At 28.4% G+C, this 14,185-nt stretch overlaps 1 protein-coding gene across 1 annotated transcript in view; it reads right to left on the bottom strand.

The window, feature by feature from the left end:
- The window catches only part of LOC132939965 (uncharacterized), a 111,030-nt gene that overhangs the window by 81,498 nt on the left and 15,347 nt on the right, over positions 1–14,185 (bottom strand). The window contains 1 exon segment of the mRNA XM_061007412.1: positions 4,296–4,437. Within this exon segment, the coding sequence (XP_060863395.1) occupies positions 4,296–4,404 (109 nt within the window). The 5' untranslated portion in view covers positions 4,405–4,437.

The following is a 14,185-nucleotide window of genomic DNA, read 5'->3' as shown; positions in this document are numbered from 1 at the left end:
TGAACAGTTTTTTTAAAAATAGAAACAACTTGTCGTAATAACAGAGAGATACCTTTTCGATAGGTACTGTGCATTTTTGACAGTTATGTGAATATGAAACGATAGTGATATAAGATTAATAATACCTATATTACCTATCTGTGTGTCATCTGTAGTATTGGTAAATCTTAGAACATTTTATTGATGTACAGTCTTGTTATAATACTCGTGAAGCGCAAAGGGGAATTTATTAAAATACTAAAATAGGTAAAAAAAAAAACTATATATAGGTATATTATATGATCGGTATACATATTATTTTATTTGATGGTACATTTTATCAAACCACGTGTCCCATTGCAGATGATAAATGCGTATGGCAGCTGAATGACAATAATAGTCGAACTCACGGAAAATCTATAAGTCTATAAGTTGATTATAAATTGATGTACGTAGTACCTATTATATGCGAGTATATTGTAATATTATATACTGAATGGTGTGTTGTGCGGTTAGGTCCCAAATAATTGACAAAACGAACAAAAAACCCTTCAAGTCAGTTTTTAATGTCGTATAGAGTATAATTTAGGGGTAAAAACACCAATACAAAGGGTTTTATAAGTTTTAGGTGAAATTTTGTATACGACGATCGTAAAAAAATAATGTACCTGCCGAAAAAATATCCTATTTTTAAGGAAACATCGTTACGTATTTTTCTTAAGAGTTTTGTGTAACCATAGTAACATTATTCTTTCGATAATAAAATATGTGCGCAAAATGCGTAACACTGTTAGACCATTTTTTATCATGTGGTATCACAAATGAGGCGGGAACCACGATAATATTACTTCTAGTATAGTATTACTTCTACCAATTGCAGACCTTATTGATTACTTCGTATATTGTATTTACTATATTTTATAAACTTCATTGTCTTGCGGAATGTTTTGTCGAATTTTATGTAACAACGATAAAAAAAATTCAAAAAACAATTGAATTAAAATTATTCCAACTCATTTTTTATGATGGCGACTCCCAAAAATTGTATGCTTGAATAGATTTGCATCGAAGATTTCAAGGAACGGAATCTGAATGGTGAATATTTAAATATATTATGGTCCAATTGTACGTTCATAATTAATATAGTAAAGTATTTATTTATCGGGTTATATAGTATGCGCTATATATATATATACAAATTTTGGTATTAACTATTAAGTCTCTTGTAAAATATCAAATGTCAACAGAGCCATACAACGAGAAGTGGAAATTATATTTAACTTCGTTTAGTTATATGAGTCAATAGTATTATATTATGTACGATTCAAAACTCAAGCTCATTATATCACAAGAACGATCTTCGAAAGCTCATTAAGTATATTACATTTTTGTTTTGTTTGCGCTTCATCATTAAGTAAGTTGACCTCGATTTTCGCTTTCATTTTTAAATGACACAGTATTTAAAAATACGTTGTCATTTTTATTATTATGTAGGAGTGATTCAAAAGTTGCATGTTAAGGTCTGATAATACATTTGAAACCTACTATCTTTAGGTAAATCACTCACAAGATCACTCACTTCATATCCTAATGTGAAATTTTAATAAAATTAAAATTAAAATTATACCAAACTAAATACTGAACACAGATATGAATCGTTTTTAGAAATGTATTCACCTTAGTGATAATGAAAAAATACACGAACAACTTGAGTTGAGGCTATTCATAATAACCAAAGATTTAAAATAATTAAAACCAACTGAAAATCGGACACCCTACTTGGGGAAAACAAAATTAAACGTCAATCCTGTAAGTTTCTACGATAGTATTAATTTGTTAATAAAAACAAGCAGTAGAAAATTGTTTTTAATAATAATATAACAATCTATATAAGTACTTCATTATCGGCACTGTATAAGCAACGTAAATTAAAAAAAAAAAAACAATAAATACTCCAAATTTTATAATTCATAACATATAATATTATATTTAAAACAAAAAATTAATATCTGGTTTCGACTTTCCTATAATTTACTTCATCAAAAAGTTTTTCATTTCCCAAGCTATTCCCTTAGATTTTTCCAGACACGGTCACGTGTCTAGTAGATACTCTGCAGGTTCAATATCTACATTATAGTTATAGTCACATAAATACAACAAAATCTAAACACGTAATTATAATTTCGTTTATAGCTTTGCATTTTTGTTTATCCCGGTTTGGTTGGGCACATGTCTAAAACTGAAAATATCAATCGCTAAGCCATGATAAACGCTAAGTATTGAAGGATTCCTGTGATAAATTTTTTATTTTATAATTGAGGTACCTATTGAATGCGTCATAAAAAATATATACTGTTAAAAATAATAAAGGGCATGACCTATAGAAAATTTTAGAAAACATATTTTCTTTATTCAGTCAAACAATTTAGGCACCTATCAAGGTTCGCGTGAAAGAATTTAGTTTTGACATTGAATAAATATAAATGTTATTTATATAAAATATATAGGTACATTATACATTTCGAAACAAAATTAGAATTCAATACTATAAAAGTTTCAAATGCGTCATTTCTTGAAGAATAGAGTTCTTGTAATATTGCAAAAGTCCCAAATGTTTTTCAATACAAACTCTACAGTGGAATAAGAACTCAAAACTTTGCGTGAAACTCACAAATTTCTTACAAGAGCTTTTTCGTTTATTATTCAAACTATTATAAAAATTAAATACTAAACGGAAAGTTGAATTCTAAAATTAAAGGATAGCGTCTACTCTGCTACTTATTAGAGCGATAACTGGTCTTTGTATAGTTTCAGCTGACATCCTTTTTAAGTATTTTGGTAGCTATATAATATTATTATCCTAGCTCTTACAACAAATCTATTAGTATAAATGCATAGTATATCAGTGCCTACTTAGTTTTTTTTTAGTTAGGAGAAAGTATTTTGATAAAAAGTTTAACGCTTATTTTTATTTATTCATTTGTAAACAAAATCTTTATTGCTTATATTATATTATATTGAACACCATCTCAAAAAATAAATAGAATATTCCACTTAACTTATAAGTCAAAGTTAGATTAATATCATATCAAATAATAATATAAAAGTCCATTGGATTTAATCTGCCCAGGACATATTATTAAGAAAAATATAGCACTTGACACAGCTGAGTACATAATTGAAAGGAGAAAGTATTAATAGTTTTGTTGTATTGTATCAAAATGTAATAATAGTGGAAAAGTAAAAGAAAATAACGATAAAACGGGCTTATCTGGCTTCACAAAATATTTTTATTTTAAATTTTATGTAAAAAAGAGTGAATACTATTAAAATACAAACGATTTCGTTATAATGTTACCAACCACCCAAAGCTCATAATATTTGAATCAAACCTTTGTTCTAATTCGTTTTTTTTTTTTAGATTGCTATATTAAGTTTGAGATTTTTTTACTGAAACATATGTTAGTGTAGGTACTTTTAATTTTAATTATTGTTGAAATAAATTCGTTTGGAAAATAACCAAATGGATTATTGAAACAGAAAAACAAAATTTGAGATCAAGGGTCGACCTAAAAACGTACCGATCGAGTAAAGTAAAATATTAGTAAAAAAAGTCTACAAATAAATCACATTCAATAAGGATATAATTATTATATTAGTTGATTTTTAATTTGTACAAATAATTGACCTTGTAAAAAACCTAATTATAGCGCTTTAATTATAATTTATTCAAAACCCTCACACGAAAGGGAATAGATAATAACGGTGTTAGTGTATGAATATAAAATATGTAACACATATAATATAGTAATGTTATTATGTCATAAAGTACATGACACGTTTATATGTAATAATGATTATTGTTGCACAAAACTATGTGCAATACAATACGGCAACGACAAGGGATTCACATTAAAAATAGTTTTTAATAACTTGTTTAGGAGAATTTCTTATTTTAATTAATCATATATTATAGTTTTAGCTTCAAGTCCCGTTGATTAATAATTTTGTTAGCCAGCTGTAGATGTGTACTTTTTAATTAGGTCATCATTATGTAAGTGCCTATAGCTGTACGTATAAATAGGCAGCGATCATTTTGCATCGCAGTTCTCTGCAGAAAGATTATTCTGTTGTTATAACTATATAATATAATGTAATTTGTAAAACTCGTTACAAACTTACGACGGCTGATGGAGGATAATTTAATGGATAAGTTTGTCATCAAATTATTCTGACAACAGCCGTCACAAAGATGAGGACACAACCATCTCTGCAGGAAAAAATATAAAGAAAAGGGTAAAAGCAAAATGACTCACCGTAAGTTTCGGATATCGGTAAGCCCTGGACAAAACATTTTTCTCCGCGGTTTGCCAACAGGATCGCTAAAACTCCGGCGGACAGCAATAGAGTGTAACGGCACATCATTTGTTTTCTCGGATACCAATGTAACTATGAACTCTGCTGTATGGACAAAAAAAAAAAAAAAAATATAAAAACTTATTACATATAGCAATAGTCGAAAATGTAATACTGTTAATGTTATATAGTTCCAACGAAACTAGAAAGTATTTGCTCATGATATGCCCGTGACTTCAAACATCAAGTTTTCTTTTTATTTCATGAACTGTATTATACACGGGGTTATTCACCAAGCACACTCACCCCCGTTTTTCTCCGTTAATAATGAATTCGTTCAAATTCGTTTTAAAAATGTTGAGTATACTCGAGGACCATGTTTTTAATTATTTAGATTTTTTTATGTCGTTTTACCAGAATCCCGTGGCGATACAAAATACTTATTTTCAAATGAAAATCTTTTTTACTATAAAATGTTAAGCACGTTTACTTTTTGAAAATGTTGGTTTATTTAAATCAAAATGTAAACTAATAGCTTCTGAGTTATTACAATACTTAGGATAACTATAATTATTAAAAATAGTTTTAAGAAAATAAATAATAATATGTGATGTAATATTGAATCTAGTATTTATTATACTTTTATACAAAATAAAGAATACATGCATATGCTTATGCATGGGTCTTATAACAGGTCTTGTCAAGCCCCTCGATAGTAAAAATTAACATTTTTAAAAAAATTTTTTGCAAATTATAAAATGCTGATAAATAAATATTAATTATTACAGTAAACATTATTTTATTTAAATCATCATAGGCCCCTGTATACTTATCTTCTAAGCCTATTCTTAGTAAGTAATTATAAGTTATATATAGATCTATATTTCTTAGTAGGTACACGTAGACGTAGTTGAATTACTCAAAAACTAATAAGTTAAATTTAGATTTAGATAGGTGCATCGACATTTTCAAAAAGTGATGACAAAAAATGGTGATTCTCAATTGTAAAAAATTTAATTTATATCGTCTAAGCATACTCCTTAAATGGTATAAAAAATTAAAGTATTTTAAAATAACATGGTGCTTGAGTGTACTTAAAAATTCCTAAAATCAGGATTTGATCAGAAGGATATTTGAAAGATAAAATTGTGTGCTTAGTGAATCACTCTGTATAGTGTATACTATATAATATACTCTACCTAATACACAATTGTAGTTAAGTACTGAAGTATATACTTAAATGATTCGGTTATAATAATACGAGTTGTATTACGAGCATAAAATGTTATGAATAGACTTTTTGAAGAACAGCGATTTTTTGAACCGTTTTAAAAAGTCATTTTGTATGTTATTTGAAAGAGTAAAGACGTATTCAATTTGTATGTTATTATCTTCGTGTGCAAAGTATGCTATCATGTGTTTCTATTGATAACGTATTATATTATTGTATACATCCAAACGTCATACATATTATATCTGAGATTCATCAACAATATTATGCATGTGTTTCGCGTTTTTTATTGATAGATTATAAAGGTATAATATTATTATATTAAAACGAAAGTAATATTATTTAGTCTTTATTATGAAACATGATTGCACGTAATTCATTTGTTAAGTGACGAAAATTTAATTTGAAATGACAGTCTGGCGGTATATTAACTTAGATTTATTTTAACCACCGGGGACAGATTAAGGGATGAGAAAATAAAAAATATATTTATTGCTCATAAGTCGATAATGTCGATATTGACTTCTACCAATGCAGAGATATACAGATGCACAAAGGTGGCCTACTTATATAAAAAAATTATATAAACTTTTTCCGTGAACTAGTGAATATATATTTAAGTGGAATAGCTTCACTAGCGGCTGTAGGACGCAATAAAATTGTTGTTAGTATAAATTCTTAACGAGAATCGATGGTCTCAAGCTAAGTAAGACGACCCCTTATAATGACAAAAAAAACCATTTGTACCTATTTCCGATAAAATATCGCAAACAATATTTCATTTGAGAACATAATATAATCAACCCCCATGGTGCCTATACTGGAAAGATCACAAATATAGGTGAATCAAGCGTGTCAAATAAAGTGTATCTATTCTTTGTTATTTTGGAAAGTAAGCATGTCACGTATACATATATTTATATAATTGTGAACGACGGATCGAACGCAGTAAGTAAACACACGACCAATTATGATGATTGTCGACGGGATGTATTGTTTTTACACGAAATCGCCAGGCTAATCGCTCTTACAAATCGTATCAGTGTTTGCACTTTTTACTGAAACGTGCTATCAGCGGCATCTGTAGATTGTTTAGATCAGTAGAAATGTAAATATTCAAAAGTTTCCGATTAAATGTCACATGATCACTGCATATTACGTATATAGGGTGAGTCATCAAGCATGTTCATCGCTCACGCCCTTTTTCTTCTTCAAAAATGTAGTTATTCAAAATCTGATTTTTGAATTTTTAAATTTTATACCATGTATTTTCAAATACTTGAGATTTTTTGTACTACTTAAGGATTTTCCTGTGGAGATGCAAATTTCCGTTTTTCAAATGACAACCTCCCACCCCTCCCTGCCACCTACTTTCTCTACGATAAATTATTTAGCAGATAATTTAAACGAGTAGTTTTTGAACTTTGTGTATTGAGAACAATAGGTCCATGATAATGGGATTGGATTACTTTGGAAGATATGGGGACTATGAGCATTTGAAAATTTTAATAATTATTATTAATCTATCAATATTAATAATTTGTAAAGATGGTCAAAATACAATAAATACTATATCCGATAGTAGTATAATACAGATAATATTTAAAATCTTTTTTAACCATTTTTAAGGATTATTAACTTTAGTATAAATATATTAATAACTATGAAACCACTCATTTAAATTTTGAATTAAGAACATCAATATTTTCAAAAAAATCATCCACTTATTAATTTACAATAAAAGTTCTTATATGAAAAATAGAAGTTTGTAATGCTACAGGGACAGTCCATATACAAAAAATTAAACTATGGTCTTTTATTTATTTAAAAATTCCAAAAATTAGAATTTGAATAAATTCATTATTAAAGAAATGGGAATGAGCATGACATCCCCTTGTACTAAATAAATATGTTATGTCTAACGGCGTATACGAATAAAAATTGAAATCCACGGAATAAACGTTACATACGAATACAAACGCATTTATGAATATATTGCACCTTTGCTCTCCACCTTCATAAAACCTCCCCAGAACACATAAACAATGGATCCATACCAAACTAAGTCGATAAAACTACCACACTTAACATGGCGGATAAGCACATATACATATAATGTACCTATAATATAGGTACTCTATAATATAGTATATTGTATTGTTATTTTACAGCATTTTAATTTTAATTAATATACCCATTTAAAATATTATTAATACAATAATTTACAAGTAAGAGCCATGTAATTTAATTGCTTGTATGCGCACTTGCCATTTTGTATTTTATTTTAGTCAAACATATCAACAAATATTTTATTATTATTATCATATAATTTTGAAGAGATAATAAATTATAATATTATAAATGTATTCTATAGTGATATTTATACATTTATAACTCGCATTAATATCAGAGTTTAAATTATTTATTAACTATGTTTGGCCATCTTTTTTTCGTTTTTCGGTTACTGCGTCGCAAAAAATACTCATTGTATATTATACATATCCGGTATATCATATTAATATATTTTTGATTAACGGAAAAGAAAACGAAAAAACCGACGAGGGGTTTGTTATAATAATATACAAGTAGATGGGTAAATGTATATTTTTCTTCCGTAAGAGATTTTCAAGAATTCTGACAACCAACAATAGGTATTGTTTTTCAGCCAGAAATTATTTTCTGTGACTAAAAAATGTCAATGCCTACGCACTCCACACACAAAGTTTAATCGATTTGAAATGTAAAATTGGATTTTTCTACGTATTCACGCACAAACCACTTTACAATTGAATCGAGTTTATCGCACTCGATAATATTCGATATTAAAAGTTACGTTTCCGTATGAGCAATAAAAATATTAAGAATGAATCCAAATTACTAGTGAGTTATAATATTATTGCACCGACTTTCAAATAATACGAAATCGATTTGTTGAAAATTGACGCAGGGATAGTCTGAAAATACTGAAATATCTGAAAAGGTTTATGATGAGTATATGATTCAAAACTATATATTATATTATACTATTTAGTGATTAGTGATGAGTTTTCATAAAACTTTTGCCACGACCACTTATTTATAATGTATATAATGAGGTATATATATGGCCAATGGGCATACACCTGCACTCTGCAGTTAGTATACTTTGGATCAATAAGAGAATAAGAGAATTCAAAACTTGTAAAGTAATTATTATAACTTATAAAATATAGAAATAATTTTAAATAAAAGAAATGTAAACTCGGTACACTATGTTATTATTATTATTATTATTATAACGCGTTATAACCCTCGACATTGATCGAAAACATCAATAAAAACAAATTGTAAACAATGTTTAATAAAAATGATCTACCTATATATTAATTATTATAGGTAGGTATATTCTATAATCTATATCGTGTGTGAACATTGCGACAGAACCTAACCTGTAATTTTACACGATGCGAATGTAATACCATTTCGATCATTAAAAATGAACTAATAGGTAACAATAATAATAGTAAACGAACATTTAGTTCTATAACCCTGCATGGAGGTAGTAGGGACCCTTAGTTTTATTAGTACGTCCCCAGGTGAAAAATTAAAAATCAGAGGTAGCGGCGTTGAATGAATAATGAGAATTTTTAATTTTAGAAAGAAATGTATGTATTTTCATACACATACAGCTACCACACATTGTTCTCGAGATAATATTATGATAATTATGATTTAGTCAACATGATATTGTTCATTCTGTTGTGCAAGCCGATGTTAATTAGTTGTAATTAGTATTTTTTCACTGTAACTATAATTTATCGTTTTCGAGGACGAATATAGGTACTTATAAACATTAAATTATGATGTGAACGCATTGGCACATTGCAAATTTTAGATATTATTTTGATAAAATTGATATTTGATTATAGTTAGCAATAAAGGTAAATCATCAATTTAAACGATTACTTATTGATTTATTAACTATTATACACGAACCGTATATACTGTACTGTAGGTCTTAGTTGGCATCTTGATTGGCACTCAACCCTAATCCAAGAACTTAATGAAATGTCCAGCTGTCTAACCTCTGTCAGACGAGAAAAAAACGACGTGGAATAAGAATTGTATCATTTATTGGACATTTTACTACATACGATTAAAAATAGTTTTAACATTGACCGGATATAGGTACCCGACAAACCTATTGTCATGATGTTTCCCAATATTATATTTATGATATTATATTTTGAAGTGTTTGAACTTTTGAAGTAAATAAGTGTATATTTACGATAAAATATTGATTCGCAACACACCAACAAAGTAATATTATTGAAAACAAATCATTTCAATTTTAATTATAATATTTAAGAAATATTATACGAAAGAAGTAGGACTAATATTATACAAAAATATTCTACAATGTACCTATTTTATTACAATATACAATATTATACATGTGTACGTGACCAAAATACCCTTACACATAATAATATATCATCTAAAAATAATAAATAACAATCAGTTAATAACACTGAAACATAAATGATATTACTGTGTTAAAAAAAGAATGACAGCACATATAGAGGTATACTGTACTTGCATATTATAATATGTTTCATTAAAATGAATAATTACGTATAATAAATCGGATACAACACAATCAATATATATCATATTCGTATTCATATATGCCTAAATCTGACAACTCTTACTCATACAAAAAAACAATCAATAATAATATTAGTTGTGTGTGACGATAATAGGAGTTAAACATTTTTGAAAATTATAGAAAGGATAACCTAAGCGTATAAACGAAAACTGAGTATAATCAGAGTTATACTTTATGATTTTCATTTGGATTACATTCCTAATAAAATTCCTACGAGCGACTATAAAAATCATTATTTTCTATTCAATTTATTTTATAAAATATTCTAAAAATTGTATTCATTTTCATAAGAAAAACCTCTGGAAAATTATTCTAACATAAGTCTTATTGGGAATATTATTATTAAAAAATACATTTAGGTACTGTCATCGCCATGAATAAATTATTATTAAATAAACATATATTTTAAATTTTTATTAATCAAAATCTGAGAAATGGAATGTTCCTCGAATAACACAATGAATAAAGATACAATATAATATATTAAACGAATTTGTCCTGAAGGTTCGATGCGAAAAATGATAACAATAGAATGATATTATTTTATCCGCATATAAGTTTATCAATACTACAATACTCAAACGTATTTACGTTTATTTTTTAATAAACTGATACATTTTTATCAAATAAAAAATATGCATATAATATTGTGTATGAATAGTTTGAAATTTGAAATTCGAAAGCCGATAAAAAATAAGTTTAACTTTGAGTATCTTAATTATAATTGTATAAGAGATAAATATATAAAATAATAAAAATATAATGTACAACACACGTGTTTCAACGTTCCAACCGTCCGTCCCCATTGCCAACAAAAAAATATATATATATATATAATAATAGTAGAAGTTTCTACCAACAATTTTTTTATATACTTATTTCATTTATACAACGCGAGGGTATTGAAAAAAACAGATTATGATTTAAATCAACGAGGTCCGTTATCCCAGTATCACCAAAGTAAATATCTAAGTCAAAAATATCCTATAGATTGTTATTTCATTCGTAACGATTTTTAATTCTAATTTCAATATTTGAACACCTTCTCAAACTTGGGAAAATCAATTTCCGCTGTACTGGTTTAACCATTACACCGTTATTACGCATTTTATATACAATCGAGTATCGACTACGAAATGGCACCAAAAACGCTCTGAAATCAATTTTAAAAAGATTAGAGGTATACCAGAGTGCGAAAATAAATATTTCTTAATATTTTATAAACACGATTGTTTTAAATAATATTTTATAAATGCACTGTTTTTCTAAATAAGTATAATAATGTGGTATTGACTAATGGCTATTGTCTGTATTAGTGGAATTTTCATTGAGCGTGACAGTGTAATTTTATTTGTGGAATTGTCACTTCATTGAAATTGCCTTTGTCGATGAAAATATCATTGACAGTGAAATTTTCAGTAGAATTGTCATTGAACTCGACACTGGATATGAGCCGTAGCAGCAGAAAAACGTAGTGACTTATTAGAAGCCTAGGGAATAACCCGAATACTAGCCAGCGTTGACAAGTGTTACCCCAGAACAGGTAGCAACCCAGTTACTATTAAACAGGGAAACTCCACGAATGAAACCCAAAATCCATAAGAAAAAAATAACGTGGGACACGACCAAAGAAAACGACGATATAAGTAAACATTTATATTGAAAGACCTTGAAAACGCAGTCACCAGTATGAAGACCACAATAAGCAGCTGGACTAGACGATACAAGCACAGAGAAAATATGGCAATTTGGACCGAAAACAAAATAATGGACTATTCAACTATATAAATTATAAATGACACCCAAAGAATACCTAAGAAATGGAGGCAGGCCAGTCGCTCTACTCAAATCTGGGAAAGAAGCATCCAGCCCAAAAACTACTGGCTAGTAACTTATTCCTCGGTCATATATATATAAATTACACTGAAGATTGATTCTGAATCGTCTCATACACCAAGTAGAAAATTAGCTAATAAGAGAACATGCCAGTTTTAGACCAAGAAAATCATGTACTGGTCAATTTCTAAATCTGATTCATCAATTCATCGAAAACGGCTTCGAAACAAATAGGATAACAGGTGTGGCCTATGACACGGTAAACCACAACATAATGATTTTAAAACTATATAGGGTGACAATGGACTACGATCTCGTAAAAGCTGTAGAAACATTACTTAGAAACCGAAGATTCTTCGTAACACTTCATGGAAAATCAAGCCAATGGAGGTTTCAAAAAATGGTTTACCACAAGGCAGCGTCCTGGCTCCAACATTATTTAACATAAACACAAATTACCAGCCAATATCTATCAACCAGAACACTAAACATTTTATATATTATTTCAATGACTCAGCCATTGCAATACATGAGGCGATACCTTACCTAACTAACTTGCCTAGCCTACCGAAAAGATATAGAGTCCAAATTCTCAGACACTCTTAACAAGGTAGAAGAATACTACAAATAACTCTCTATGGCCGAACCCGACAAAAACCAAAATATGAGTATTCTGCCTAAAAAATAGAGTCACAGCGAACCAAAGAAAATCACATAATACAATAGGATGGCGTTGGACTAAAAAATACCCCAAATCCAAAATATCTAGGTGTGAATATCGATAATTATCGAAAGGATATTTTTGACTTAGATATTTACTTTGGTGGTAGATATTGGAGTAACGGACCTAAATCGACGTATTGACAAATTAAACTCTTTTAAAATGTAACTTAAATTTTAAAAACGTCCTAAAAATGCCTATGATAAATTATTGTACTCCACTCACAATTATTTCATTTTACTAAGGTATTGCCGCAGATATGATTATTGAATATATTATGAAACAATCATCTTTAACAAAAATACAGGTACCTCATTTTGCTAACGCCATTTGAAATAGGTAGACAATTTCAAGACAAACGGTGGGTGATTTACAATGATCTCACGAATGCGGATACATTTAAACTAATATTTATTAACTAAAACATGAATACTTGTTAGGAATATATTCTATTGATATGTATTCTTTTTCTGTAAACATATCGTTGTTCAATTATTTTGAAATTCAGTGAGATAATTGTACATCTAATTAAATCAAATCGACGACTTAATAAGAAAAGTAATAATAATAATAATAATGAACTTTTACAAATTTAAATTTTTGTCAATACACGACCATTTTTATTGCATAGAAAGTATCTTCTGCAGTACAGAACTTTGTTGTACATTGTGTACCCCAAAACTAATCAGGTTTCAAAAAATTGTACACTCATTATAATAAAACATTGCATTGTAAAATTGTGTACGGACGACGTGGTAACAGCCTGCAGCTGGTACGGACAAGTGTATTTTTATTTCGTACCAAGTATATAATGAAGCCCCTTAAATAAAATATTATATTATTTGTTCAAAGTTATATAATGTTATGCGTATCATTATTCATTATATTATTTTCACAATGGCGTAAGTCGACATTTTATACTTCTAGTTGTCGTTTTTATTTTCTGATATGACTTACATAGCTCTGCTGCCGTTGCTGATACGACGTGTATTGTGTAAAACATCTACAGCAGTATTATAATAAACGTTATACCTACCGCCTTAAAAAATATGTACCACATTTTATGGGTGGGTAATAATATGTGTTTTATTTGAACGCCGATAGGTATATCATTATTTTATTCGTATTTGCAATTTAAAACCTATATAAATGCGTATTTCTAACGCCGACCCTCAGTGCCGAACATATTATACTAACCGGATTTGGGACGGAGGCATCGCGCATTGCGCATAAACATAGTGGTCGATTGTCATATGTATATGTATAATGTCGTATATAATAAAATGTTTTTGATGACGAATAATATAATATTTTTTTGTTCGTCCCGGTATAGTCTTTATAGTTTATACTTTATAGTCATGGTTTTCATCCCGTCTCCTATAGATACCTACACGAATAATGTGAGCACGCACGC

This window comes from Metopolophium dirhodum, chromosome 2 (genome assembly GCF_019925205.1).
Source record: "Metopolophium dirhodum isolate CAU chromosome 2, ASM1992520v1, whole genome shotgun sequence".
Classification (NCBI taxonomy): Eukaryota; Metazoa; Arthropoda; class Insecta; order Hemiptera; family Aphididae; genus Metopolophium; species Metopolophium dirhodum.
Note: the sequence above shows the minus strand (reverse complement) of the source record. Positions and strands in the feature narration are given on the sequence as shown.